This window comes from Fopius arisanus, unplaced genomic scaffold (assembly GCF_000806365.1).
Source record: "Fopius arisanus strain USDA-PBARC FA_bdor unplaced genomic scaffold, ASM80636v1 scaffold00016, whole genome shotgun sequence".
NCBI classification, from domain to species: Eukaryota; Metazoa; Arthropoda; class Insecta; order Hymenoptera; family Braconidae; genus Fopius; species Fopius arisanus.
The window spans coordinates 799,317-826,352 of NW_011887755.1; the positions used below are offsets into that span (position 1 = coordinate 799,317).

The following is a 27,036-nucleotide window of genomic DNA, read 5'->3' on the forward strand; positions in this document are numbered from 1 at the left end:
GCTCCCCTGATACTTTTTTGAAAATTTTAAATTTTTCAATTTCAGTGAATGCCTCCTCGATTTTCATGCTCCCCTGATACTTTTTTGAAAATTTTTCATTTTTCAATTTCAGTGAATGACTCCTCGATTTCCATGCTCCCCTGACACTTTTTTGAAAACTTTGAATTTTGGAAAGCTCAATGAAAGTCTGAAGGAAAGGAAAGGACGAATGAATGACAGCAACACAATTATGTAAAAACATATTAATTTTTCAAGTGAGAAATCAGAGTCTCTCCGTTATCAAACTCTGTACAAATGCATCTACAAAGGGAAAAAAATCATAATCTAATGCATTAATAGTATCCCTTGTAGTCATATTCATCTGCACTATCAGCTATACCCTGATGAGCCTGGAAGAGTGCGTGGGGAGCAGATTGAAGGGAATTCCTGTGGATGAGAAGTGTTTGTTCATGATCAACGTCCTCATACTGGGTGGGTGGAAGGTACGCATCGTGTTGGACGATTTCTTCATGGCTGTCTGGCTGGATCTTGGCAGGAAGTGCTGGAAGGGCGGAGTGTCCATCCTCCTCTTCAGCGACAGTCAATCCTGGGTGATTGGCTGCTGCACTCTCTGCTGCTTGTGCGGCAGCTGCAGCAGCATTATTTTGCGCTTGTTGGGCAGCGGCTTGGGCCTTGTCTCTTGCTGACTGAGTGGCTTCGAAGTCAATTCGTGCGGCGTCCAGCTGCTCATCAATTGTCTGAGCTCGAGCTTTTGCCTGCCCCAGCATCGTTGTCTGCGCGGCGAGCTCAGCAGCAGCTTCCGCAGCAGCTTGAGATGCATGATCTGAACAATTTAGATATACATAATGATTAATTATGAGAACCCTCTAATATTATATCCATCATAGCCTCAGACACTTGTTTATTTTTTATACGAAAAAATATGCTAAAATATAAATAGGCCAATTGCTTTCCAAAATCCCACTTTTTCATCAATCAACTCCTCATTTCACTCACATTCGTCTCATGAATATGACGAAAACCCTCAAAGACGACAAGAATAAAAAAAAAATAATATTAAAAAACGGTTGGAGTTACCTTGAGTGGCTTGAGCGGCGTTGAGAGCAGCGGTGATGACTTGGACCTGGTGCATAGCTTGTTGAGCAGCATTTCTGGCTGCTTGGGCTGCCCTAGCCGCTTGTTCTAGCTGTCTCTTCTCTCCATCAATGGCATTGCGAGCATCAGCAGACTGCTGCTGCAGTCCAAGGAAGATAATTTGTTTGCCAGCGAATGCAGCATTGGCAGTTGCTGCACTCTGCGCTGCACTCTGAGCGAGTTGATTTTTAGCTACATAAGCGGCTTGACCAGCGGCGGAGTGTTGGTTACCGAGGGCAGTTCGTGCTTGGTCGGCTGAGCCTCGAGCTATGGAGACAAGACCACCTCCAACGCTGAAACCGGGTTTGGCAGGAAGACCGTGATGTGAAGGTGCAGGTTGACTGTCTGCACGTCCTATCGGTTGCACGTAGTCGCTCACCAGGGTGTAGTCACCCAGGGCAGCATCTCCATAGCCCGGTGCGTATCCTCTGGTTTTACGAGCGTCTTTAATTGGTTTTACACCGGCCACAGCAAGACCCACCAAACCCAGGATGACAATGAATTTCACGTACATCGTGGATATTATTTCATTAAATCTGTTGATTAAAGTCACATCAATTCGATTCAGTTTCATTCCCTCATGGACGCATGAGCATCGAAGGATAATCAGATTGTGAAGGTAAGAGCAATTATTAAATCTTAGTCACTAATTATCATTCCGCGCAAATTATCTTCACATAAAAATGTTACTGGAGTAGAAGGTAATCCTTTAATGCAATACAGCATAAATTTTTTTTTATTACTCACAGTGAAAAACAAGTGTGATGTCTTTTTTGTCTCTCGTGTCATAAAAGTAGTTTCTTCGTGTTAGAAATTCCGCTTTTAATATCAAGTAAATTTTTTTATTTAAGTAACCCAGTAAATTTGGAATAGTACGAATTAAAAAAAAAATTATAGAAACAGAGCGTTAAATATATTTTCTTTTCTATTTGCATTTTAGACATTCAAAAAAAATTGATGGAAAACACGGATTACTGGAGAAATAAAAAGATTCGATGATCTTTGAAGGAATGCTGAAACTTCATTGTCGTACCGGAAGATTGAGATCGATTGATGGAAGAGCAGTCATGATAATTTCTCTCCTTCATCGCTTGACTGATCACCCGGAGCGATGTCCGTGCCGAATTGAGTTTGATAGGTGAATGAGAAAAACCATGATAAGACAAAGAGTGAGGGAGCAACACCTGGAGAACCTAGTCTTTGTTTTTACCCCTTGAGTACTGGTGACAAGCATTAAAACTCGTTGAAAGCGGGTCCAGTCATGCGTAATTTTCGTATCGCGATTGGCGAATGTGATGCAATATCTGGCTATTGCATGTTTCTGAATATAAAATTTTACCATCGACATTGAACAATCAAATGATTACTTTTCACGGTTCCAATTAATTTGATTAATCAACCGTATCCTATTATGACTTTCTACTTTTAGATCGACTGATTATTGTGAAAAAATCGTAATCATTGAAGGATCGATATGAATGTTATCGAACTATTGACGCAATAATTTCATTGAGGATACCTTTTTCTGTTGCAATCAAATCTCTCAATGAAGCTCCATACGATCTGAGTTTACCAAAGATTTAGCGGTAAAATTATCATTAATAATCTCATTAATTAATATCAAAAATAATAATCATAAACTAAATAAATAATACACTGGAATGAAAATAACAGAGTCGATAATTGACGTGTAATTGTCCATTGAATTTCCAGGGAGTAAAAATAAGAGAACTAAATGAAATGACTCCGGTCGGTAGCAATTAATCAGCGATCTCTTAGTGAATTTCATTAGCCACGCCTCAATGAGAACAATTGGGGATGTGAATTACAGTTTTCATGAGGTGATTTAAATCACACGGACAATTGAAGTCGTCGAGTTACAACCATTCTCGTGCCAATCGTGACTGCAGCTGTTCTATTATTTTTAAAGAAACTATATCTCTTGCATCTGAACTGTACGTGTAAAAATCATGTATCATGTACGTATGAAAATAGTTTAGGTACCATGTGAATGTACAACTGGCCGGTTTGGTTGCGCTCTGAAAGTCATGTTTAACTCTGTTTAGAGGTAAACGAGCTCCCACCCTCTCTACCAAAGCAAAAATTTACATTTACCACGAGAAAATATTGCAATTTTATTTACTTATTGAATTTTTTAGCAAAGGCAGGTATCTCTGCCTTTCAAATCGCCCTGGTGAACATCGACCTTCTATCGGCGCTCCTATAACGCCATACATTCATTTTTCCCATTGGCTTCCACCCAAAATGTTCCACCCTTCACGCATTTTACTATGATAATGAACAATTAACAAGTGAACAATCCTGAAAAGTCCTAGAGTAATTCCCCTAAAGACTTACTCACTTCTTTTTACTGAATATTAATTAGAATATGTTTTATTCTTTCCTCTCGCTGCTCAATTCATTAATTATTATTTTCCATAATTGATATTATGATTTTTGTTAATTACTTACTAGTTTATTATACTTTATGAGACAAAAAGCAACCTTACAATTAAATGATTATTTAATAATGGGTCATTAGAGATCGGGACGGACATGAATATTAATTAGAGTAATTAATTCGATCCATAAAGTCTGGAGTGAGTCAATATTTTCATGGGGGTGAATCAGTGAAGGCTGGAGAAATAGAAATAATTGGATTATATTATTTGTGAGTGTACTTACCAATTGGAATATTGAAACTTCACTGTTGTAGCAAACTAAGCGTAATTCACACTGAGATATTACAGAATAAAACAGAAGTAACCCTTTCACGACGGATACAAGTAAGAACTGATTGGTGGCTGGACAGTCAATGGAGCTCTTATACCCGCGCTCCTCCAGTTTGTTCGGGCTTTCGTGACGAACAGAATAGAACAGAATAGAACAAATCAATGCCTCCGGCTGAGATTTCAATGGTCCTATCACTTATTCTGCTCATTTTAAAAATCCACAGGTTTCGCATTGGAATTCAATCCCAATAAGACGATTAAAAATCTCCAGCTAATTGCGATTAATGATCAAAACGCAAAGCTTTCTCACAAATTGCAGGAATCTCATGACCTTGGCATCACATCCTGCCCAGTCTCTGGTTTACGATTTTCCCTGGAAAATTATAAAATATACAAATAGTGTAAAAAAAGCTGTTAAGAATCTTCGCGATTTTTTATTGAGAAAAACTCAATGGCAAATGTGGAAAGTCGATAACGCAATTTATTTTTGAAAAATAAAAATTATTTCACAATGTATTGATTATTGATTTACGTAAAAAGATGAGGACCTGTAATTTCGGAAATTTATAAAAAAAAACAGTTTACAAAAAAGTTTTGTGATGCTTTCATCTTTGATCTAGTGCTTATTAGATAATTCGATAAAATGAGAAAATAGTTGATCTCATTGAATATTTTGTTCATGTGAATACCAAAACGAGTTGATGTAGGCCATAAATTTTTTATCGTTTCCATAATTTGAATAAAAAAAATTGGAAAGATCAGTTTCAGAACAGTCGTAATACTGCCCGCCCAAGATCCGGAATAGTTAACTAAGTATTATGTATATATTAGGGTACTAAGTAAATGTTCGAGTATGACGCACGCCCTCGCTCTTACTTTCACACGGGTCTCATTATCATGCAGGTAAATATAGAGTAGAGTGACAATAAACGAAGCTATGAAAGCAGCTAGAATGAGTTATGCTTGACTACTTAATTAATTGGTTCATATATCTCTTACATGATTTTAAGGAGTGACGACTGTTTTGCTGGGGAAAGTTGCGCCTCATCTGAATGTTTGGAAAAAAAATTTTATGACTAACTTCGCAGGAGAGATTGCTTCTCGGTTTTCGGAATGTCCAAGAGGGTTAATCAATTTCTTTGTGGTCTTTACTTAGGTAATTTCAATTCAATCACTTTCAATAGTCAGAAAAATATATCTATGCCAAGAAAAATTTAGTTTGGTTTTGAAAAATTGAACAGAAATTTTTTAAAAATAAATTCGTGAGTCGACATGTCATCGATTGAAATATATTTTTCGCTCAGTTATGAATTTTTTTAATCAAATTGTTTAATGATTCAATTAATCGTTGATATTTAGTTGTCCTGACGTTTGGAAATTTGAAATCTTTTGAAGCTGTTGGGGGACGAGTACAGGTAGGGCCTCGTATCGATATCGATTCAATAGCTCGTGATCGTAATGCAAGACCTCGGGTGAGTGACTTTTCTCTCCGGTAGACAATTTTTTTGGTCCATTGACCACAAAATACAACTGCTCCACGGGATTATATAATTGTCAATACCTCCTCTTCCACATCTATCTATTTCCTTTGAATCTACAGGGAGGCAGTGGTATCAGAGAGATTCGCAATGCAAATGAAAAAAATGATTCTGAAAAAGGCGACATAGCGAGTCATGCTGCACAAGAAGCCAAAGCTGCATCTGATGCTCAAAATATTGCTGCAAAACAGGCATCACATCAAGTACATAATTATTAATTGCTCCTAAAATTAATTCGTTGTATTTACCCAATTCTACCAATTTATTCAGTTGGTTGTATATTCATGAATTTTATAATTGAAAGTCATTCCAATTCTTTACGAAGGACGCTCATTTATTTATTTATTTTTAACAACTCATCGAAATTCAGACACGAAACTCTGAATGATTCACTGCTGTGATTTTTTTTTTCGATTAGGTAAAAGCCCAGCTGGCAGAGAAAGCGTTTCGTGCATCAAAGGCTGCGGAAGCGGTGCTGATTGGGAAGATAGCGTTGGTGGAACAACTAGGCGAGGAGACCAAGGAAACTCAGAGTGTCGTTCGTGAAGGTTCTCTGGGTCTTCAAAGGGCCCAGGAGAATGTTGCTGCTGCTAACAAAGCTGCTAAAGACGCCCATCAACAGGTCCCTCTAATCCCTCCAATAAATCCTAATTATCTTAATTATGCAATCCCTGCCATTTCCCCTACAAAAGCAATTAATTAATTAATCTAATCATTTTTAAGCAGTGGACCTCAGGTCATTTGGTCCTTAATTGCAGCACAAGTTTATATAAAATTATTTTTTCTGTTTGGAAAATATGTTAATTAGATCGATATTTTGAGGCGTGCGGTGGAAACTGGGAAATCAAATTTGAGCAATGCCAGGACAGCAGCAGAGGGTGCTCGAAGATCTTTGGGAGAGAAGGAGCAGTTGCTCGTAGCAGCTAAAAAACGGGTTGACGAACTCAAAGCTAGATTGCAAAAAGCTAAGAACGATTTAGCGAAGACTAATCAAGCTGCAGTCAGAGCTGAATCTTCTGCAAGAGACGCTCGAGTCAAAGTCACTCATGATACCGCAGTGAAAACTTAGATTTGCCTCGATTATTCAAGATTTCATTGATTATCAAATTTTCTCAATTGTAATTCTTAATTGTAACTTACGAAAAATAAATATAATAACGAGATGACAGATCGACGTGTATAATTGTTTTTGCAGGATATTACTTAAATAACTTCTTTGATTTCAATTTAATCTTGTTCCCCGAAAACTATGAAAATATTTCTCTATTTGTATTTCAAGTTCTTCCACGAAAACCGCTTTATTGGCTATAAAAAATAATGATTAATAAAAAAGGAAAAATTGTTGTAAAAAAATAATTAAAAATAAATAATTTCATTATGAAAAAAATTGAAGGAAAAATAGGTGAAAACAATTGACATAGTTTATGACGAGCTGTCAATCTCTTTGGAATTATAGGAAACATGCGGCAAAAATGGATGAATGCAGTAATGATTTTTATACTGAGTTGGACAATCGGGAATTTAGCTCAAGAAATTTCGAGGAGTTCGCGCGAATTGAGTGAGGTATGTTAGATGAAATGCAAGAATCTACTGAGTAACAACTTATAGTGAACCCAGGGGACATCTTGTAATGGGCCTGAAAGTTTATCTCAGAAAAAATCATCGAAAATCGCGGAAAAAGCTGCTCAACAGGCGAAAGCTGCATCGGATGCGCAGAATATAGCCGGTGCACAAGCAGCCCATCAAGTAATCCATTAATTTGTTTATTTATTGGTTATTCCATAGATCTGTGAAGTAATTGAAGAAATATTATTCAGGTCAAGGCTCAGCTTGCGGAAAAGGCACTGGAAGCAGCGAAAGTCGTTGAGGTTGAATTATCAGGTATAGGCCGAATTATATCGATAGATTAAAAACAGAGTGACGTAAGTACCTTAAACGTCAATTCAGTAAAAGATCAGCAACAATTTAAACGTAATTCAAGGTTTTGGTCCTTACGGTTTTCTTTTATTAGAGATAAATTGTTGCTCCTCGATCGCTTTTCATTTTCTTTCAGTTTTTGACGAGCTGGTCATCACATTAATGCGAAAAAGGGTTCCACCCTCGAGTCTTATCATTATTCAGTGATTTTTTTCACAAATTTCAGGTGTAATTTTTGTACATCTCTTAGAAATTTATAAGAATAAAAAGTGGTTGGAGGATAGCAAAACTAATGGCTAAATAAGTTCGATTGAATTGATTATAAATTTTTCATATATTGATAGGGAAAGAAACTGTTGTGGCCCAACTCCAACAGGAAGTGAAAGAGGCGGAAGCCGTTGTGAGGGAAGAAATGGCAACAATTCAGCAGACGAAACAACACGTCGACCGATCTGTGCAAGCAGCAGGTCAAGCACAACAAGAAGTAAAACAGCTTATATTCTCATTTCTATTATAAAATTGTAGATAAGAAAAAAAAATGACAGAATTACAATTGTTCTAGAACCAATCACCTCAGATATTATTATTAATACCTTTCGTTGAATAGATTAATTCTATTTAATTATACCAATGACTCTAATCTTTATGGAAATCACTCAAGTTGAAGGCCTTGAATCAAGCTCTTCAAGCTGGCCAATCAAATCTTCAGAATGCAGAAGGTGCAGCGCAAGGAGCTCAACATGAGCTGATGGATAAGCATCACTTGGTGGATGCTGCTAAACACAGATTGTCGGAGCTCTCGAAAAGATCGAAATGCGTTAAGACCGACCTGGAGGAAACCCGTCAAGCTGTGCAGAAAGCCAATGCAGCAGCTCATCAGGCAAAAATCAATGCCGCCAGAAACAAGCGGTATCCACTCCTACCATCAGCAGGATAATTCATCGGAGCACCTCCTAATCCTGATGAACGGCCTCCTTACCATTTATGATTAATCATTAATTCTAATTATTTCTCATAAAATATAAAATCCGGTGGAACTCAATATTTCTGGGTATCTTTTTTTGTTATTTTTTTGTTATTTTTTTGTATTTTTTTTTGTATTTTTTTTGTATGTGTAGCAGGTGTAAGTAATTGGTATTTAGTAAGGGCTACCTCTGACGTTTGTTTCCATGGTAACAAACACCAGTGAAATTGCGTCAACCTGGTATTCACTTTTTACAAATGCAGAAGTGTCTCGAGCTCTAGATTTTCTTCATTCAATTGATAAAATGTCAGCGGCTGTGGATCCGAATATACCGCAGCGTGATGGCGATTCATTAGAATTCAAAAGTTGGAGAGACAGTGAGAAAATTAATGAGGAGAAAATGCAATCACTCAAAGTACTGGATCCGGATGATCCTCTCATGAGGAGATTTCAAGAGGCTTTGAGGAGTCATCTGCTACGAGTTGATGAGAGACTGACGACAGAAATTGCTGAACTGGTGAGGATTTTATCAACAAAATTTGATGATGATTATTCAATTACTAAAATTGTCAACGAAGGAGAATACGTTATACTTTTTTTTCTAATAATGACCATGCAGTTGCATAATCGTTTCGTGAGGATAGCTCAATTATATAAAAGAATGATTTTCGGATTAAAAAAATAATTATTCTCCGATGAATTATAAAAACCAGAGTAATTGAAAAAATTGCAAATATTTAACAGCAAGCGTCTAATAAAGAAGCATCCAGGAAGCGAGAAGAAAAGGGAATGGAAATGTATGAAGCACAACGGGAAATATCTCGTCAAGAAACATCGATGGAGAAGTACATATCATCTTTAGAGGATCTCAAAAAATCTCGCGAGGAGAATCAATATCGTTTAAAAGAGAAGAAGGAACTGCGTAATAAAGTTCGTCAAGAGGCGGACGAAGAGCGCCGGAGAGTTGAACAATTATCGAGAGAACTCGAGAGTTTATCATCTCAATGTAAGCATTTTGAGGAATTTGAAGTGGAAGTCTCAAACCATTTGAGTGTCTCGAAGCGAATGTCTGAGAAAGACGCAAGTGTACAGAGAGAATTGATTCGACAAAAACAGCAGGAGGACTATCTCCTTCTGAAATTGGAGGAGGAGGTTTGGAAGTTGGAGAAGGAGATCGAAGATCTGCGAAGACAACAGGTAACCAAGACTGAAGACAAAGTTACTGTTGGACAAACTATTTCGGATGCTGATGCTGATTTTGGAGCTCTGCAGAGAGAGAGGAAGGGACTTTTAACAGCTTGGAATCGAGTTGTTGCTAATATTTTGCAGAGGGATAAAATTAGTGAGGAGTTATCCACTGAAAGAAGGTATCAGTAAAGGATAAGTTTGATTCCAAAATTCCGATAAAAAAAGAACATACATTCGAGCAATTGGTACATGACTGATAAATCTCTTGAATTATTCAAACGCGTTTTAATTGGAATTTCCTCATTTTTACTTTAGTAAAATAAGAGAGTCCTTCAAGACTCTTCAGGTTCGACTCGAAAAAACTAAGAGAGACACTTCGAGAGAAATGGAAATAAACGAGAAATTAACTGGGCTGCAGACTAGATTGGAAGAGGATATCAGATGTAATCAAACAGCTATAGGAATGGAGAAGGATAGGGCCGATGTTTTGGAGTACAGGACAATTGACGTTGCGAAAATGCTCGAAAAAACAGAAGCCGATTACGACGCCGTTTCTTTCGTAATTAATCATTAAAAATATTCCAGGTGACATAATGTCAGACTTATATCTAACTTTATTGCTCTCCAGGAATTTCAAGGACTTAAGAATGAAGAGAGAATTTTGGATAGAGAGTCGGAGAAATTAGCAAATGAGAAGACCACTGTCGAGGAGGAATTATTGACGAAATTGAGCGACAAAGTCACTCATGACAAGACTGCTATGTATCTCAACAAAATTGTCCGAGAGGCCAAGGAAACCGTAAACCAATTTGAGCTGACGATGTTGCAAACTGAAAACCATTATGGGAGGAATTTATTTGAATTGGAGAAAATGAAAAATCTCGTTACAGCTGAGAAAGAGGACTTGGAGGAGCTGAGTAAAGGGAATATCCTCAAAGAGAAAGAGCTCAATCAAATAAAAATAGAGATAGAGAGGTCCGAGTTGAGTATCGAGAAGAAGCAGAAGAAAATTGCAGACTTGAATAGAGATATTGTGGAGGTAATCTTAATCCACTTCAAACTATTATAAATTCACATAAAAATGAAAAATGAAAAACATGAAAAATAATAATAATCGAGTTATTGAAAAGTCATCACAAAAATAATGGGATTTTATTTCTACAGATGATCAGAACGGGTGGAACGCTGGACACGACTACTCAAGATCTGAAGATTGTTTCTCTAGAAAAAAAAATTGACGAATTAGACGCAAAAAATCAAGAGTCCCAGAAATATTGGCTGCGTCAAGAGGGAAACATGGTGAATCTTAGTCAAGAACGAAATACTCAGCTGCAGGAGCTGAACCGTCTGAGCAGGCAAATAACTATAATGGAGCAGAAGAATCTGAAACTGGAGTACACCCTGGAGAAGGAGAAGAAAAACGAAGAGAAGATCGATAGACGAATGAAGGAGCTTCGCCAGAGATTGCTCCGAACCAACAGTCTCTTAGCCGAGAGAAAAGAATTGCGTAACAATCTGTTGGATAAAAATTTCAGCACTCAGGATGAATATGTGAAAACCCTCAGGGAGGCAGAAGTGGAATTGGTGAGACTGCAGACGGAAATAAAAGAGTTGAAAGAGGAAAAGGTGATGCTTGAGGAGAGGCTCTATGCCGCCCATCGCGACTATTTTTCTTGGGAGAAAAAAATGAAATTGGCTGCAGAGACATTGAAAATCATTAAGGAGGAGCGAAGCACTGGAGGGGACATTGCCATGATGAAGAGTGAAATTCATAAAATGGAAATGAGATTGTCACATTTGAGAAAGGCGCAGGAAAAAATGATCAGGGATATGGAGCATTGTGTTGCGAGAAGGGAAGTCATTATTGATGGGGCCCTCACCAAGGAGAAGAAGAACCCCAAGGGAATTCATAACAAGAAGGTGATAATGCAGAAGAGGATGGATGATCGAAAAATGAAGATTAAGCAAGTGACGAAAGTAAGTTTTCCATTTATCCACTGATTATTGAATGAATGGGTCTTCCATGTGGAGAAATTAATAACGTAATTATGAATATGATAGGATACGAAGGCCATGGAAAATGCTGTATCAGAATTAGAAACAGCTCGAGCGAAACTTCAAGCGGAAATCGACGAAAATCGAGAGCTCCTCAAGTCTTATCGAGACGAAATTCCTGATATTGATCGTCAAATTTCAGAGGGGGAACTTTTGAAAAATCATGTAAGCCTAACAAAATGATTACTTCACAAGGTTTATACCGTGCATTATTCGTGCACTTGCATTATTTCCAGAAACTCGAATGTTTAGTCAGAAAGCAAAGAAAAGTGCGAATGTTACAAAATGTTCGCGATGGTAAATACAAAATGCTATTCAAATCAGAGACAACCTTGAACGATGAGCTGGAGAAACAGAGGACTATGAATGTCCAGTTGTCGGAAATTATGGAGGAAACAAATCGAGATTTCCCTCATCTGAAGGAGGACATCAGGAAAATTATCTTGACAGTTCAAGCCACGTAGTTTTTGTAACACTTTTAATTACTTAAAATAAATTATCATCTAACATAAGTCACATTACATTATCCACCTCACCACGTGGTAGTTCTTCTTCCCGACTCTTACTAAAGTTGTATTGTTTGGTAGGATATGAATTCCAGGAGTGATTACTTCGTTGACATTCATGATTTTACTGTGGTTTATGTAGAATCCACCAGCTGAGATAATTCTTTGAGCGTCATGTGGTGTTTTGAAACAGTTTATCTTCATAGCGAGTCCGTAGGTTGTGATTCCAGGCTCAGGCGCTAGTTCTGATACTTTGGCACCCTCGAAGACATTGATCAGGTCATTAACACTCATCTTTGAGAGAGAGTCGAGGGAGTTTTCGTAGAGGACTGCAGAGGCTTGCTTAGCCGCATGAAGACCTTCCTCTCCATGAACCAGCAATGTAACATTTTCAGCTAATATTCTCTGGGCTTCTCTCTTTTCAGGCGCCTTATTTTGTCTATTCATGATTTGTCCAATGGTTTTCAAATCCAGAAACGTAAAGAGTTTTAGAAAATTCTCGACATCGGAATCCATAGTCCTGATAAAAAACTGGTAAAGATTGAAGGGCGAAGATTTCTCCGGCGACAGCCACACGGCATTCCCCACAGATTTGCCGAATTTTTTACCACCCTCAGCAGTGATCAGAGGGAGTGTCAACCCAAACACCTGTTGCCCCGTGGCTTTCCTCACGAGATCGTGTCCAGACATTATGTTCCCCATCTGATCATTCCCCCCGATTTGAAATTTACATTGATAATGTTTGAAGAGGTACAACCAGTCGTACCCTTGGAAGACTTGATAACTGAACTCAGTGAAGCTCATTCCGGTTTCTGAATTCAATCTGGACTGTACGGAACTCCTTCCCATCATCGTCCCCAGTCTGAAATACTTGCCAATGCCTTTGATGAATTGAATAACATTTAAATCTCTGTACCAGCTCAAGTTATTCAGAATAATTGGAGTCTTGAGTGGCTCGTTATCCTTATCAATCCAAAAGTGAGCCTTATGATATTGAAAAATAGTTTCAATATTTTTTCTAATTCCCTCGATGTTCTGTTGAATCACTGCTGCGTTCATTTCATCTCTCTCTTTCGTTCTGTGACTGGGATCCCCAATTTGTCCAGTTGCTCCCCCCAGAAGAACAATAACTTGATGACCTCCTCGTTGCCAATGCAATAAGTTCATGAGGACCAGTAGGTTTCCTACGTGGAGGCTTTCAGCCGTTGGATCAAAACCCGCGTAAGCAGTTTGAGGAGAACCCACTAGTAGAGCTTTCATTTCAGGACTGCATGAAAAATTTTAATTCAATAAAATTTCAAACTATTTCCATTTGTTTGAATGAACAAAAATCAAAACCCATTCAATCCTCATTAACATAAAAACTGACGGATATTACGAGAATTTAGAGTTAATCACGTCCCATCATTTACTCGGAATTTCATACCCAGCGTTTTCTGGAAACATCTCCTGGAACATACCCCTGTCATGAAGGGATAGTATATTCCTGTTTGTGTAATATCTCTGGTCAATCCGTAGGACTGATTTGCCGGTGGCACATAACCTTAAGGTGCGACTCCAACTCATGTTCAATTATCTAGAAACCGATCAATTAAATCATTGACTATCTACTTGCATTGGATCTTCAAGCTCATTAGTACTTGAATCAGATGCATACGACCTTTTGACATTTGTCTGTCTTTATTTAATCTTTAGGAATGAAAATAGGAAATTAGTGACTTACACTTACATTCAATGAATGGAACCTGATGTTTTTTTAATCAATTGCCTTTCTTCTTAAAAATAGGCGACTCATTGAGATCCATTCATTTAGTATGTCAACAATGTTTACTTTGAATGATTTTTTAGTAATTGCTGGGTTGACTCTAACCACGTGTCATTCCTCATTGGTTCAGCTAATTCCTTCAGGAGCAGCCGAGACAGCACTAGGTGCTGGAGCTAATGAGAAAACAGAGAAGAAAAATGGCGAAATTTATGCGACAACCAAAGGTGAATGAAACGGAATCCCGACACTGACTTCAGTTGTCATATTAAAATTTTTATCACGCATGTGTCATCGCAATTATTTCAGTACAAATAAACCCAAAGAAAAAAATGGTCAATGATTAATTCAATTCGGATTTTCAAAATATGTGGAGTACAAAGTCTGCAGATTGTAATAAAGGGTTTGAGTCAAAAGGTCCTTTTCCGATTCAATTTGAAAAAAAAAGGTGAAATCATTCGAATCTCCACTGGTCAAGTAAAAATTGAACACATTACCCTTCAGAATTGAATGCTGTCTAAATAATTCTCGAATAACAAAGACAAATGACAATTGTCCCAACTAAAACATCAATAAAAAAATGACATGAGTTATTCAAGTGTTACGACAAATTTCTCGGGTTCTTCATAATAAAATAGAGCGATGGAGAAAACTGATGATTTGAGAGGGAAGGAAGGAAGAATAAATATTCAATTGAATGAAATTTATTTCCTCCGATGTTAGAAATGCTTGATCTTTTTGGTTTAAAATGAGCCCCAGGTTAACATCCCCCAATAAATTTGACATAATACAATATAATAAATAAATAATGAATAAACATATATAATAATAATAATGAATAAAAAAATGAGTGCGAAATGAATGTTTGAGATTGATGGAGTAATTGAAGTGATTGAAGCAGTTGAGTTCCGGTTCCGGCGGTGAAGTAGAGGAACTAGAGGCAGCAGTGGCGATTGAAAACGGACCACGGGGACCGCACGCGGACGTATATACCATACGCGTGTGCAGTGTGCGCGGCTATTAACCCAGGGATATAATAATTATTTTTTTAAAGTAAAGAGTAAAAAAACCTATCAAAGCTATTTGTAATAGTCCCTTAAAACACAATATACGTACACATACAGTTTAAATAACCACTATATTGTGAATAAACAAGTAAGTGTAACAGTGATAACGTTAAAACACTGATAAATATGGCGAACAACGTAGCACCAGACTCGTGGGAACAGCAGGCGGACAATGGTGATACGACAACTGCCGACAGTAATTTTATCGAGGGTAAATTTTCAACATTGAACGTTAATGCAGCGGAATTTGTGCCTTCCTTCTGCATAAATACTATACCTGATAAAACATCAACGAGTTTGCCAACGAGTGTTGACGACAGTTGTGTGGATAACAGTACCGGGAGTACTACAGGCGACACGCCAATTGGTGATACCAATACTGCTGATGTCGCCGTCACCACCTTTGTACCACCCGAGACTCATCATGGTTAGACAATTCAATTCACAATTTTCTATTTTGCATGGCTCCCATCCATTCAATTCATTAGTATTCTCCTGAATTCTCAATATTTTTTCAACGCCAACACGCTCCCATCTCTGGACATTGCACGTCTATAACCCCATTCTTTCCACACGTCGCCCTCTGCTATACATTGATAACCTGAATGACGATGATATAGCTGGTTATTTCCAGTTTTTCATCTTTTCAATGTCTCTCACTCCATCCATGTGTATGGAGAAAATTCAATCCCTTCACTTACAAATAACTCTAGCATTCACTATTGCCATTCGACTAGAAACTGCAGTGAAATTTCCAGTCTATTCACTCGGTTCTTCATGGAGACATTGAGACATCTGTTGCGGGTGGATTTGATGACGTATTCGGTACAAATGGGGACTGACCGTCTCAAGGTACCTTCTAAGAGGGTTACCACACATTCGATACTTTTTTTCTCTCATTTTACTCTGGAAAATGCTGATAGCATCCAGAAATAGAATGGTACTCAGTTGGTTACATCCAGTTCTCTTTACTCATTACTCTCTCATTGTTCTTCGGAACACACACACTTTGTAATCAATTCCGCTTCGTGAATTATGTGAAATAATTATCGTCTAGCTTGCCTTTTGTGCGTGCCGATTTTTCACCGTATGAGTTTTTTTTTTCGAGTTTTATTCCTGTAGAGAGCCCACTAGAATCTGCTTCGACATTCGATCATGGTTGAAACTGTGCCAAATTAGCAAATTGATGTTTTTTCGCTTACATTTATTCAGATAAAAGAGGTTGCAGAAAAATGACCGTTCTCTTTCTTGCAGAAAAATCGGATAGTCTGCGAAACGGATGGCTCTATGGAGTCCCTAGTTTTGCAGTAATCTCAAAGATTTTTTTTCCAGGAAAAAGAATAGAAGTTGTTCTGCTCCCAGGGAAAACACATGATAAAGACTATCTGAATTACAGCTGCAACTGTACCAGCTCTGCCACCCGATCCTGTCGGCAACAGGATGGAAGAGCCACCCGCAGGCGGGGGTGCACCACCGCCCAGTGTCACCGATCCAGAGGCCAGCAACAGTAGCCCTGAACATCAGCCAGCTGATTCGTGGGAAGAAGCTGCTGTCGATGGCGATCCATTACTAACACCAGAGAATGAAGAAGTACGTTATTATCATCACCTACAAATCCACTTGATTCCTGCAAGAGAATGTATTCTCATAATTTATCTTTAAACACAGGCTGATATCGAGGAGGATGAAGAAGCGGTTGTGAAAGTAACTAAAAAGAAACCTGTCAAAGTAACCGAGGATACTAAAAGTAAAAAGGAGCACGTCAATGTGGTTTTTATTGGACATGTGGGTGAGTCGGATGGTTTTTTTCTCTCTCTCAACCGGGGCAAATGGAGTGGTGGTATTTGTTTAACTGAATGAAGTAAAAATTATGATGTTCAAGGATAATATTATATTCTGTTCTATTGGAAGAATTGTTTGATATTGAAGATGGCGCAATGTAATGTGCAGGTGCATTATATGATTTTGTTTGTTGGGTGTGTTTAGACGCTGGTAAATCAACAATTGGTGGTCAAATAATGGCTCTAACAGGTATGGTAGACAAGAGAACACTCGAGAAATACGAGAGAGAGGCTAAAGAAAGAAGCCGAGAGACGTGGTACTTGAGTTGGGCTCTCGATACCAATCAGGAAGAGAGAGAGAAGGGAAAGACAGTTGAAGTTGGCAGAGCGTACTTTGAAACTGAGAGAAAGCACTTTACTATTTTGGATGCACCAGGACACAAGAGTTTTGTACCAAACATGATTGGTGGTGCAGCGCAGGCTGATTTAGCTGTACTTGTTATATCAGCGCGAAAGGGTGAATTTGAGACTGGCTTTGACAGGGGCGGACAGACGAGGGAGCACGCTATGCTTGCTAAAACAGCTGGTGTTAAGCATCTTGTAGTACTAGTTAATAAAATGGATGATCCAACTGTTGAGTGGGATGAGAAGAGATACAACGAGTGCAGAGATAAAATTCTACCTTATCTACGCAAATTAGGATTTAATCCGTCTAAGGATCTCACATTTATGCCGGTATCGGGACAATTAGGAATTGGATTGAAGGATCCTATTCCAGAGTCACTGTGCACATGGTACTCGGGCCTACCTTTCATACCTTTCATCGATTCCTTGCCGTCGTTAAATCGTAAGAGTAATGGACCATTCATCATGCCAATTGTTGATAAGTATAAAGATATGGGGACGGTGGTCATGGGAAAGGTCGAAGCTGGTGAGGCGAAAAAAGGACAAGCGTTATTAGTCATGCCAAACAGGGTAATTATTTTCATTTTTATGTTTCTATATTTTATTTATGTTTGTAATGGTTCAAATATAATGAAAATATTTCTGTACACAAGTCCACTCGTTGTTTTAGCAATTTTTTGTCTCGGAAGCTTTGAATTTCAATTATTGTTAAATCCATAATAACATCTTGCAGACAGCGGTTACTGTGGATCAACTGTGGTCTGATGACGAAGAAGTTACATCAGTTGGACCTGGTGAAAATGTGAAAATAAAACTAAAGGGTATCGAGGAGGAAGACGTCAGTCCTGGCTTCGTCCTCTGCGACGGCAATAATCCCATTAAAACTGGCAAGACCTTTGATGCCCAGGTTGTCATATTAGAACACAAAAGCATTATCTGCGCTGGTTACAGTGCAGTTATGCACATTCATTGCGCAGCGGAGGAAGTCACTGTCAAGGCACTTATATGTCTTGTTGATAAGAAAACTGGTGAATATAGCAAAACTCGACCGAGGTTCGTTAAACAGGATCAGGTTGCTATTATGAGAATAGAATGTGCTGGAGTTATTTGCCTTGAAAAATTCAAACTATTTCAACAAATGGGACGATTCACCCTCAGAGACGAGAGTAAGTATTCTAATTTCATTAACTATAATCCCTTCTAATAGATTTTATTCTTCAGATTTCTTCCATTTGTTTTCTATTGCAACGTATTTTCTCAAGAGAATTAGCTGCCTTCTATATTAAACATACTATTATATAGGTAATGAAGCTTCTAAAGAAATAACCGGATTTCGATATAACTAATTTTCTCCTCTTTAACGATAAATACCTAATTGCCATAACTGTTAAATTTTTCTCATTACGTTTTACTAATTCGTTATTGAATGCAAAAAAAAATGCTCTAAGAACTTTCACTTTCAATGGAAGGCAGGTAATCAAAGTCATTATCTCCTGGAAAATTATCCAAATGATTCTTGTAAATTTATCCTTCCAGTGGAACGTGTTTAAATATAAAGTGCAAGATCATTTTGCCGAGGATTTGATTTTTCCAACAACGCTTTTTTGAAATTATAGACGAAACTATTAAATTCAACCTTCCCCGAAGCTATCCCCAGAGCGTGAAATATTTTCTCTCAATTGAATGTACATCATTGAAATTCTGTTATTATTTGTTCCAGATAAAACAATTGCCATCGGCAAGGTGCTGAAGGTGGTCGAGTAGGAGAACCATCGAATTCCACCACTTTGCTCAACTTCGTCGATCGTAACTGCAGGTCAATGGCAAATGAGAATTTAAACAATAAATAGCAATATCACGTGTCTATGTTGATTGGCAGCAACACGAGAACAACATTAGCTCCTATTTAATTGCAACGATCCATTGAGCCGCAACAAGATGTTGCACAAATCAACACTAGCAGAATTGTTCGAATCAGTTGATCAATTTCAAAAGGAATAGTTTTGAAAATCATCTCTTATTTTATCCCCGAAGAGTTTTTGGGTAGTGGCATCACACTTTTACACACATTTTAAAACAAAAAATAATTGTGTTGCTATGACATCATAGTTGTTTCTATCCACTGCTCTCTTGTATTTCCTTCATACATTCGTTCTGCTGATTCCTTGTAGACAATTGGGATACGAGTTAAACAAACAATACATGAACGTGCGTGATTCGTTTTTTTTTTTTCAGAAACTCGTGAAAACTTGTAGTGGCAATTTTTTTATCGTGAAGTTTATGACGATTTAACGACCTCTCGCAAAGAGGATACCGTCATTATTTTCAATTTATTACTGTAACATTGAGATCTCTCACGCAATCCAGAATGTAATCGGTCCATCAAATATTTGAGGAGGATACATTTTTTTACGTGATATTCACTAAGATGAATATTTCCCTCCTATTCATACAATATTTCAATATAAATATTTTAAAAGTTCTTTTAGTGTAATTATTTTTTTAAATATTTTTCACTAATTATTTTGTTCATCATTATGAGAAAGATTCAGTCACGCACGTTCACTCACGCTTATATGTATCCCGGACTGCATACATCCATGGTTTTGTCACTAATTGAAACAACAAGTACTTTCGAGACATAAACGCGCATTTTGCAGACTCGATGACGGCCCTTGGCATTTCTGTGAGAAAACGAAAGATAGTGATTTAAAATTGCCGGCAAATCCTTATTATCCTCATTATCAAAGTAGAAACACAAAAATTAAGTTCACCCGAGTGGAAATGTCTCGAAACGCGTGGACTAATTACTCATTCGTCGACTCGAACCGCCAAATTCAAATTCGGCGCACAGAGTACGCAGTAAGTCTCGTAAATGATAATGTGCAAGCATACCAAGAAATGGTAATTAATAAAAACAAATTTGTGACGATATACTCGTTGGAATGGACATTACGAGGACAAGTGAGCCTCTTACACGAAGAATTAATTTCTTCTGAAACTCTCATTGTTCTTTTTTTTTCTATTTCTTAACGAATGTACAAGCGTACAATTATTAATTATGCATTATTTCTGTTCATTTCAAATAGCGTAATAGAAGTGAAAATATCCATTGATGGGAGAAACTCAATACGAGGAAGAAACAATTATAAAAAGGGACATTTTGTTTTTGTGTTGGAGAGATTAATAACTGAAGATAAATAATTATTATGAATTATTATATCATTATTCTTCATCATTAGTGCTAATATCTATTAAGAATTATTAAATTGGTGGGTAAGAGGTGATAAAATGAAAGAGAGAATCATTAAAATTAGTTGCAAGGGAAATTTTAAGTGAGCCAAAAAAATAACAAGTGATTACACAAAATACAAATAAAATTCGGCACGAAATCGAATGGTAAAACACGTCTTATGCAACAAGAACACCTAATTGAAATATTATTATTATTATTGCTGTATTATTATTATTGTACTGTTTCTTATTTTATTGCCATTAAAAACGAGTTTACGAGTTTTTGAGCCACGGCCCAGGAATCTTACCTTTACATCTTATTTGTATCAAATTTTTTTTTTAACTCATCAAGGTGATTTTTTTAATTTTCCGGTAATTGAAATTTCAAGGGACAAATGTAAGGCCTCAGAAGGTGAGTTTCCAGGAGAAAAACAATATGGATCGTATGTAATATACATGTAAGGATATATGCTTGAACACTCGACTTCCTTGTCGATACCGAACGCAAAAAAATATATTATTATAATGAAAAACCTGAAAAAGTTAAAAAAAAAAAAAACGGAAAAATCTGCAAGCGATGGATGAGAGTCAGAAGATGTTTTACTTGAGTTTGAAAAAGTGCTTTTAACAATGAATGATTAATGCTAACTAATATATGTAATAAACAATTTATGACTTGACTTAACAAATGAATTATCGCAAGAGATGATACGTTTTGCGTGTGCAGTTGTAACGAGGATACATAAAAGGGATTATTAAGAGGATGATAAAACATTTCTTAGCGCAGTGAAGCCGTTGGGAATTAGTGACCTACGGTAGTTACTTGTAAAAAATAAGGATCGGCAACGACCCCATTGTTACTATTAATTATTAATTAATAAGGTAGAAATAATGGATATTATTAATGAGGTAATTGAATATAATTATGAGGATAGACTGCGAGATGCTGATGAAAATATTAAAATCGATGGGAGACCCAGATCGGCATTCTCGCGCGTGTGATTTTATTGAAAGAGAAAAAATGAGTAACATTTAATGAAAATTCAATCGAAGATCATTAATCAATATGAAAAAACTCAAAAAGTTGATTGAGAATGGAAAAATTAAAATAGATGTCCAAGAGGCTTAGCGTGAACCACATAAATGGCTCGCGGTCACATTCATATTTTTATATAATATATCACATGCGCCACCATTTTTAATTAATTATCTGAGCCTGGCCGGTGGGATCCGTTGATCCTCCGTCCGTCGACCGGTGGATGTATAAAAAAGAATTTTTTAAAAATTTGGAGAAAACGGGACGTATCAGTCTCTGAATGGAATTCAAATAATTTTTATGGGCATGACGAACAAAGCATAATTAGATGATACATAAAAAATTTAAATCGCTTGAGAGAGTGATACGCGCAAGGCATTCTTAGAGGTGATGATAATTTTTGACAAGAAATGAAAATTCCCAGAATTAATTGAAATTCGAGAAAAAAAAAACGTGCAAAATAATAATAAAAATAAAACGATTGAGGTGCGTGTGCGAGAGTGCTCTTAATTGTAGGGTCAACATTTGTACGAGGGACATATTCCATTGCATAATTCATCATCGAGAATAATTTTCTCAATCAATGAAGAGCGCTTTTTGATCGAAGAGAAGTGCACGTGGATCCATAATCCACAAATATTGGAAAACTCAGTGGAGAGGGGTACACACTTTAATTTCCTGAAAATATAAAAAATCTCATCGAAACGGCAATTCCATGGAGTTAAAAAAAATACAGAGAACTCTTGATAAATTTATCAGAAAATTTGATTTCAGTAAATACTTCTAATATCCACGTTTCCCATGAAAACTCAATCTTCCCTTTTTTACAATAGCCACATTAAAATTAAATAAACAAAATGATCTCTGCACAATTGACAACTAAAAATCTTGTTCTGGTTCAATGAAGGAAATATGAAGAGAATAAAAAATAAATGCTGCCTTATATATGTGTAAATACCGTAAATGTACTCTCGCGCCAAACATTCACACGCACGGCTCCCCCTCTTTTTGTACAAATATGATAAACATTACTATCCATCAATCTAAGCATTAACGATAAAGATATTTGAAGCTAATTGGGGAGGATTGCTAAAAATGACAATGAGTCGCAACATGCCTCTTCATTCTTCGATTCGCTTTACCTTCGCTTTCACAACTCAACACTAAATCGACACACACACATCCAAACAAAAAAAAAACTTTATTGCGTTTCTGATTGTGTATAGGAGGTGGCATTCCGTGATCATTGTGTGAAGAAGAAAATTTAACAGAATAATATTGAAAGAGCAAAAATTTTTAAGAATGAAAGAGTATGAGATTTTACTGAATTAAACGTTTCCACGTGTTATCAATAAAAAAAATGTAAATCCATGCAAATTTTAGAGTTTTTATTTACAATGAAAGTTCATTTTTAATACTGAAGCTGCAGAATAAAATGTATGAATTGTGGAATCTGTTTTTTAGGTAAATGGCGGAATTCGAGGGGTATAAAAATAGGCATTTCCTTTTTCTTCAGGCATTTTCTACGTCAATCATGACGAATTATGGATAATCGATATAAATATCCATTTTAAACCGAAAATATAAATAGTGCATTTCCATACGACTGTGGGAAAGTGTCTTTTGGGCTCGTGAAAGGATTATAGCACGAGCCTAAGAGCATTCTTGTTGCGAGTATCAAACAATATTCGTATCAATGACCTCTATCTAGATCAATTAAACCGTATCTGTTTGAGAAAAATTTCGTGGAGGAGTGTCTCAGCGAGTTTAGCAGCCGCTGTAATTTTTGGGAGCAGCTCCGGATTGATCTGAATATAAAAGTTGTGGAAAATGTTATCGAAGTGATACGCGCAGATCCAAAAGAACGATCGAGTTTATTAAACATACATCAGTATATCACCCAAATCTCACCGGCAGTCTCTTAATACTCCTAAAATATGGAAATTTTTGTTCTTTATTTAAAAAAAATTATTCATAGTCTTCTTCGGAGCGTATCGGTGGAAATCTTCGGAGAACTTGTTGCTGTTGCTGCGGTCGTCTCTGTTGCAATGGAATATTCACTTCTTCGGGGCTTCGGAATACTTGATTGACGGGCAGACGAAATTGTGTGTAACTGTGAGGAATAGGGCGTGATGATGGCGGTAGACTATTTCCAGTTGATGAATAAGACTGCGGCTGGAGGGCTGGCCGTTTTTGGGAAATTGAAGAAGCTTGGTATTCCTCTGATTCGCGCTCATCAGTGAATATGTCTCCTGGGAAGTATCTCTCACTGTACCTCAGTGTCACATTTGGTTTTGTCTCTGCTTCCTCTTGATTCAAAGGCTTGTACAAGTACTCATTTACGAAGTGGTATTTCGAACTCTTTTTGCAATTTATATCACCACTCGGTGGCATACAAATTAAATGTACCTGCAAATTATTCAATTATTTTATTTCTCAAAATTTTTAACTATTCTTCATTAACAATACCCCATTGGAAACATTTTACGGAAAAATATTTCAAGGTTCTCTCTTTCATTTTTCATAAGATTCATTCAGAATTTATTAGATTTTCACTTGCATCCGTCAAGGAGATAAGATAAGATAAGACAAAATAATCCCAAAAATTTGAAAAATTTTTCAAGTCAACCATTTTCCATTAAATATTTTTACAGCAATAAAAAACAGTGTAAAACCCTCGAATTTAATGGACAAGAAAATAAATGGAATGATCTATATCACCTGGTGAAACGTGAACCCTTCTGGGCATATCCACGAGTGTTTTGCATTTTCGTGACAGTAATGGAAGACTTCGCAATTAAGATCCTCATCAGCATAGTAGCCAGTCTGTTTATTGATGCAGTCAAATTTGCTTTGCGGCAATAACAGGCTCAACCGATCAGGTTCATCTTTTTCCTCCTCAAGCGGTTCCACAGACTATGAAAATCATATTGAACATGCGTAAGAAAATTACTCGCCTCATTTTTCTAACGTACTGATAATAAGTGATAATTTAAAAAATACCGGTGCATTTTTATCAAACGGCCCATTCCGCGGTGGTCCCCCACGCAATCCTGAGACTATCCTGATCGTTCCATCTGATGATGATGTTGGTTTACGATAGAGCTGAAAAATAAAAGCAAATCAGACCAATACTCTACGTAGAAATTATATAAAGAGCTTTCTCCTTATTTTTTTTTAGATCACTGGCATTGATAAATTGGCGGTGGTACCGGTGTAGGTGTGACAGCATTATCTTCATAACTATCATCTCTGTAGCCATTGCTGACAGCTCCAAGGCCGGGTGTGTACAGCGGTCCAAAATTACTCGATTTTCCCGAAAATGAAACTCCTCGAGAATCGATATTGTAAGGACTCTGAGTAGCTGCGACAGTTACCCACAGAAGTAAAACTATACGATACATCTCTGAAATACAGAACATTCCATAAATCACGGACTTTCACGGGCTTCTTTATTCTTCCCGTGATATTTACTATTTGAAAAACATTTCAAGTACGTGACAAACTGCGACAGATGAAAGGGGTTTTAAATTGAATTTCTTCCATGGGAAAGTGTGCCTCGCATACAGAACCCATGCTTTTTGTCTTTTTTTTTTAGTTAATTTTTGCGTGACAGGATTTCGTATATTTCAACTTATTACGATTTCACAAGTGAATCCTTTCGAATCCAATAAAATATAGTAGATAAAACTTCGTTTACTTTATTCGATATTTTTAATGGGTCAGTTAAAAATGTTTTATTACGACATGAAAGAAAATGAGGGGATTATAATAAAATTTTATGGAAAATAAAAGTTACTTTCTGATGATTCACTCAGTGATTTGCTTCGTATTATAATAAATTAATTGGTCTGGATTGAATGGAATTTATTCCATTAGAATGTTTAATAACAATTTCTTATTGGAAATTATATATTTACTCCTTCGGAAATATTGTACCGAATCGGCTTCGATCGTTGAATTATAAATAAATGTACGCAAGATACATCTAGATTGTGAGCAAATACTTTCACTCACCAGCGAGAGCAGTTAAGGCCCACAAAAAGATACAAGTAGATCAGACCCGCGCCCAGTCTGACCAATATCATGAATAAAGTTTTGTACAGAACAATTCCAACTGCATTCCAACCAGGATTCACGGTTGATCGCACGGGATCTGCAAGAACAATAAATTACCAGAGAAATTGCTTATCGCAGTAATTGATTTTTTTACCCTGGCAAGAACCTCTCATCATCCTATCATCGATAATCCAATTTTTCCATTTGAAAAATCACATTATATTTAAAAAATTATTAACAAAATGTTTTTTCATATCCAACAATTTCTCAGACCGAATAAAAACTCTTGTTATAATCCAAGAATTTCATTAAAAAATTTCTATAACAATTTGTTAATTGTTAATTGTTTGTAGATAGTTCGTACAGTGTTATTTATATGTTGAATAAAAAAATTGAATTAATGATGATTAATAAAAATCGATATTGATGGCAGAAATGGTTGTTGGTGTTATTTTAAAATTCTGACTCGATTCCCGATTATATTCTATTCAGATGATATGCAAAAAATATCTGGCAGAATGTCACACCTATACATCATATAGCTTGAAGAAAGGCGTTGTGTAACCGCGTATGAAAGGATAAATTGCAGCGGTTTAACTGGATTGGAAACTGTAACAACCGGTCTGTCCATTTATGTTTATTTTTTCTCTTTTAAGTGTCTGTTACTTTTTATTTCTAGGGTATTCGCACTCGCAGGATTGTTTTGCAGTTGCTTGGTCAATACTCTTAAACTTTTATGCACTTCTATGTCATGAGATTTTTTAATATTACGTCAGAAGAGTAATTTTTATTTTTATGAACTGCGTAAAGTAATAAATAAAAAAGAGAATTACGGGCCATTGGACTGAGTCTAACCAGGAAGTGAATTCTTAATTTATTGATAACCGAATATTTGATTCAAGTGTCGAATTTATTTATTCGTTAATTTGGAAATTTCTGTTGAAAATTTTATGGGAGCATTAATTTTATTGATGTGATTAATTAAGAAAATTGATTGATTGTGAATGAAGGAATGAAGGAATGAAGGAATGAATGCAATCCTAAATTCCTTTATTTAAATGATTATTTATGGGTATCCTCACCTGGTAAAAGTCGTACTTCAGCTTCGTGAGGGAAAACAATTTTCCGGAGGAAATGAACAGATATTTCTAGGAGTACGCGATATTTTTCTGGCCGCGGCGCAACGACTGTCTCTTATATAGCACCTGTGGCTACCCCACGGAAAGTTTCCTCCACCAGTTTTCGAAGTCTATCATTCTCACTTTCAGCTGGATATCTCAGTAGGATAATGCCCAGGAAAAGTTTAACTATTTGACAATCTGGTTCAATAAACCGGCTCTATCGTCCAGGATTCAGCCAGAGGTTGCTGAACCAAAATTTTGATCTTTCATTAACTTTCATTCCATTTCAATTAACTCGCGGAATAACTACAAGAAAATCTCGCATATCCCTCAGAAATTTTTGATATCTACCTTAAAGGTCATTCACTCCAGAAAAATCAATGTTTTTTCTGCCAAAATTATTTCTGCAAACAATTATTTCTACAGAAATTCGTCCCTCAATTATTCCATTGCATTTGAATTATCCGTTTGAATTCCATTTTTTTTCGCAGCGAATAAGGAAATGCATTAAAGAAAATATCTAAAATTTATGCCAAA

At 36.7% G+C, this 27,036-nt stretch overlaps 7 protein-coding genes across 10 annotated transcripts; 4 read left to right on the forward strand and 3 right to left on the reverse strand.

Annotated features, from left to right (window-relative positions):
* Positions 1 to 227: 227 nt before the first annotated feature.
* Positions 228 to 3,951, reverse strand: LOC105263730 (coiled-coil domain-containing protein 8 homolog). Its single transcript, XM_011300119.1, has 3 exons — positions 3,820 to 3,951; positions 1,078 to 1,670; positions 228 to 823 (listed from the first exon to the last, which is right to left on the reverse strand). Exons 2-3 carry the CDS (start codon positions 1,646 to 1,648, stop codon positions 333 to 335), a joined length of 1,062 nt encoding a protein of 353 aa, XP_011298421.1. The 5' UTR covers positions 1,649 to 1,670; positions 3,820 to 3,951; the 3' UTR covers positions 228 to 332.
* A 925-nt stretch (positions 3,952 to 4,876) lies between these two features.
* On the forward strand, positions 4,877 to 6,480 carry LOC105263731 (uncharacterized; the record flags this gene model as incomplete). Its single annotated transcript, XM_011300120.1, is given in 5 exon segments — positions 4,877 to 5,022; positions 5,226 to 5,338; positions 5,467 to 5,607; positions 5,823 to 6,026; positions 6,213 to 6,480. Coding segments are annotated over 5 exon segments (762 nt in total). The 3' UTR covers positions 6,474 to 6,480.
* A 358-nt stretch (positions 6,481 to 6,838) lies between these two features.
* Positions 6,839 to 8,347, forward strand: LOC105263733 (uncharacterized). Of its 2 annotated transcripts, none has more exons than XM_011300121.1 (5): positions 6,839 to 6,967; positions 7,022 to 7,150; positions 7,222 to 7,285; positions 7,666 to 7,805; positions 7,983 to 8,347. In XM_011300121.1, exons 1-5 carry the CDS (start codon positions 6,866 to 6,868, stop codon positions 8,256 to 8,258), a joined length of 711 nt encoding a protein of 236 aa, XP_011298423.1. In that variant the 5' UTR covers positions 6,839 to 6,865; the 3' UTR covers positions 8,259 to 8,347. The 2 variants fall into 2 exon arrangements, with proteins under 2 accessions (XP_011298423.1, XP_011298424.1); XM_011300122.1 differs by having other exon boundaries at positions 7,058 to 7,150.
* A 303-nt stretch (positions 8,348 to 8,650) lies between these two features.
* LOC105263825 (coiled-coil domain-containing protein 40) lies at positions 8,651 to 11,992 on the forward strand. The gene is made up of 7 exons (XM_011300291.1): positions 8,651 to 8,802; positions 9,030 to 9,652; positions 9,789 to 10,032; positions 10,102 to 10,512; positions 10,638 to 11,450; positions 11,535 to 11,693; positions 11,765 to 11,992. The coding sequence occupies exons 1-7, from the start codon at positions 8,686 to 8,688 to the stop codon at positions 11,990 to 11,992; spliced, it is 2,595 nt and encodes an 864-aa protein (XP_011298593.1). The 5' UTR covers positions 8,651 to 8,685.
* TyrRS-m (Tyrosine--tRNA ligase, mitochondrial) lies at positions 11,990 to 15,194 on the reverse strand. Of its 2 annotated transcripts, none has more exons than XM_011300126.1 (4): positions 15,141 to 15,194; positions 13,764 to 13,972; positions 13,461 to 13,610; positions 11,990 to 13,301 (listed from the first exon to the last, which is right to left on the reverse strand). In XM_011300126.1, exons 3-4 carry the CDS (start codon positions 13,598 to 13,600, stop codon positions 12,047 to 12,049), a joined length of 1,395 nt encoding a protein of 464 aa, XP_011298428.1. In that variant the 5' UTR covers positions 13,601 to 13,610; positions 13,764 to 13,972; positions 15,141 to 15,194; the 3' UTR covers positions 11,990 to 12,046. The 2 variants fall into 2 exon arrangements, with proteins under 2 accessions (XP_011298428.1, XP_011298429.1); XM_011300127.1 differs by having other exon boundaries at positions 13,758 to 13,972.
* On the forward strand, positions 14,738 to 21,999 carry eRF3 (eukaryotic translation release factor 3). 2 transcript variants are annotated; one of them, XM_011300123.1, is made up of 6 exons: positions 14,738 to 15,290; positions 16,260 to 16,453; positions 16,532 to 16,652; positions 16,850 to 17,619; positions 17,783 to 18,215; positions 18,770 to 21,999. In XM_011300123.1, exons 1-6 carry the CDS (start codon positions 14,990 to 14,992, stop codon positions 18,811 to 18,813), a joined length of 1,863 nt encoding a protein of 620 aa, XP_011298425.1. In that variant the 5' UTR covers positions 14,738 to 14,989; the 3' UTR covers positions 18,814 to 21,999. The 2 variants fall into 2 exon arrangements, with proteins under 2 accessions (XP_011298425.1, XP_011298427.1); XM_011300125.1 differs by having other exon boundaries at positions 14,738 to 15,074.
* Positions 22,000 to 23,174: 1,175 nt separating this feature from the next.
* LOC105263736 (uncharacterized) lies at positions 23,175 to 26,553 on the reverse strand. Its single transcript, XM_011300128.1, has 6 exons — positions 26,461 to 26,553; positions 25,337 to 25,475; positions 24,532 to 24,725; positions 24,323 to 24,424; positions 24,041 to 24,235; positions 23,175 to 23,728 (listed from the first exon to the last, which is right to left on the reverse strand). The coding sequence occupies exons 3-6, from the start codon at positions 24,721 to 24,723 to the stop codon at positions 23,288 to 23,290; spliced, it is 930 nt and encodes a 309-aa protein (XP_011298430.1). The 5' UTR covers positions 24,724 to 24,725; positions 25,337 to 25,475; positions 26,461 to 26,553; the 3' UTR covers positions 23,175 to 23,287.
* Between the last annotated feature and the right edge of the window lie 483 nt (positions 26,554 to 27,036).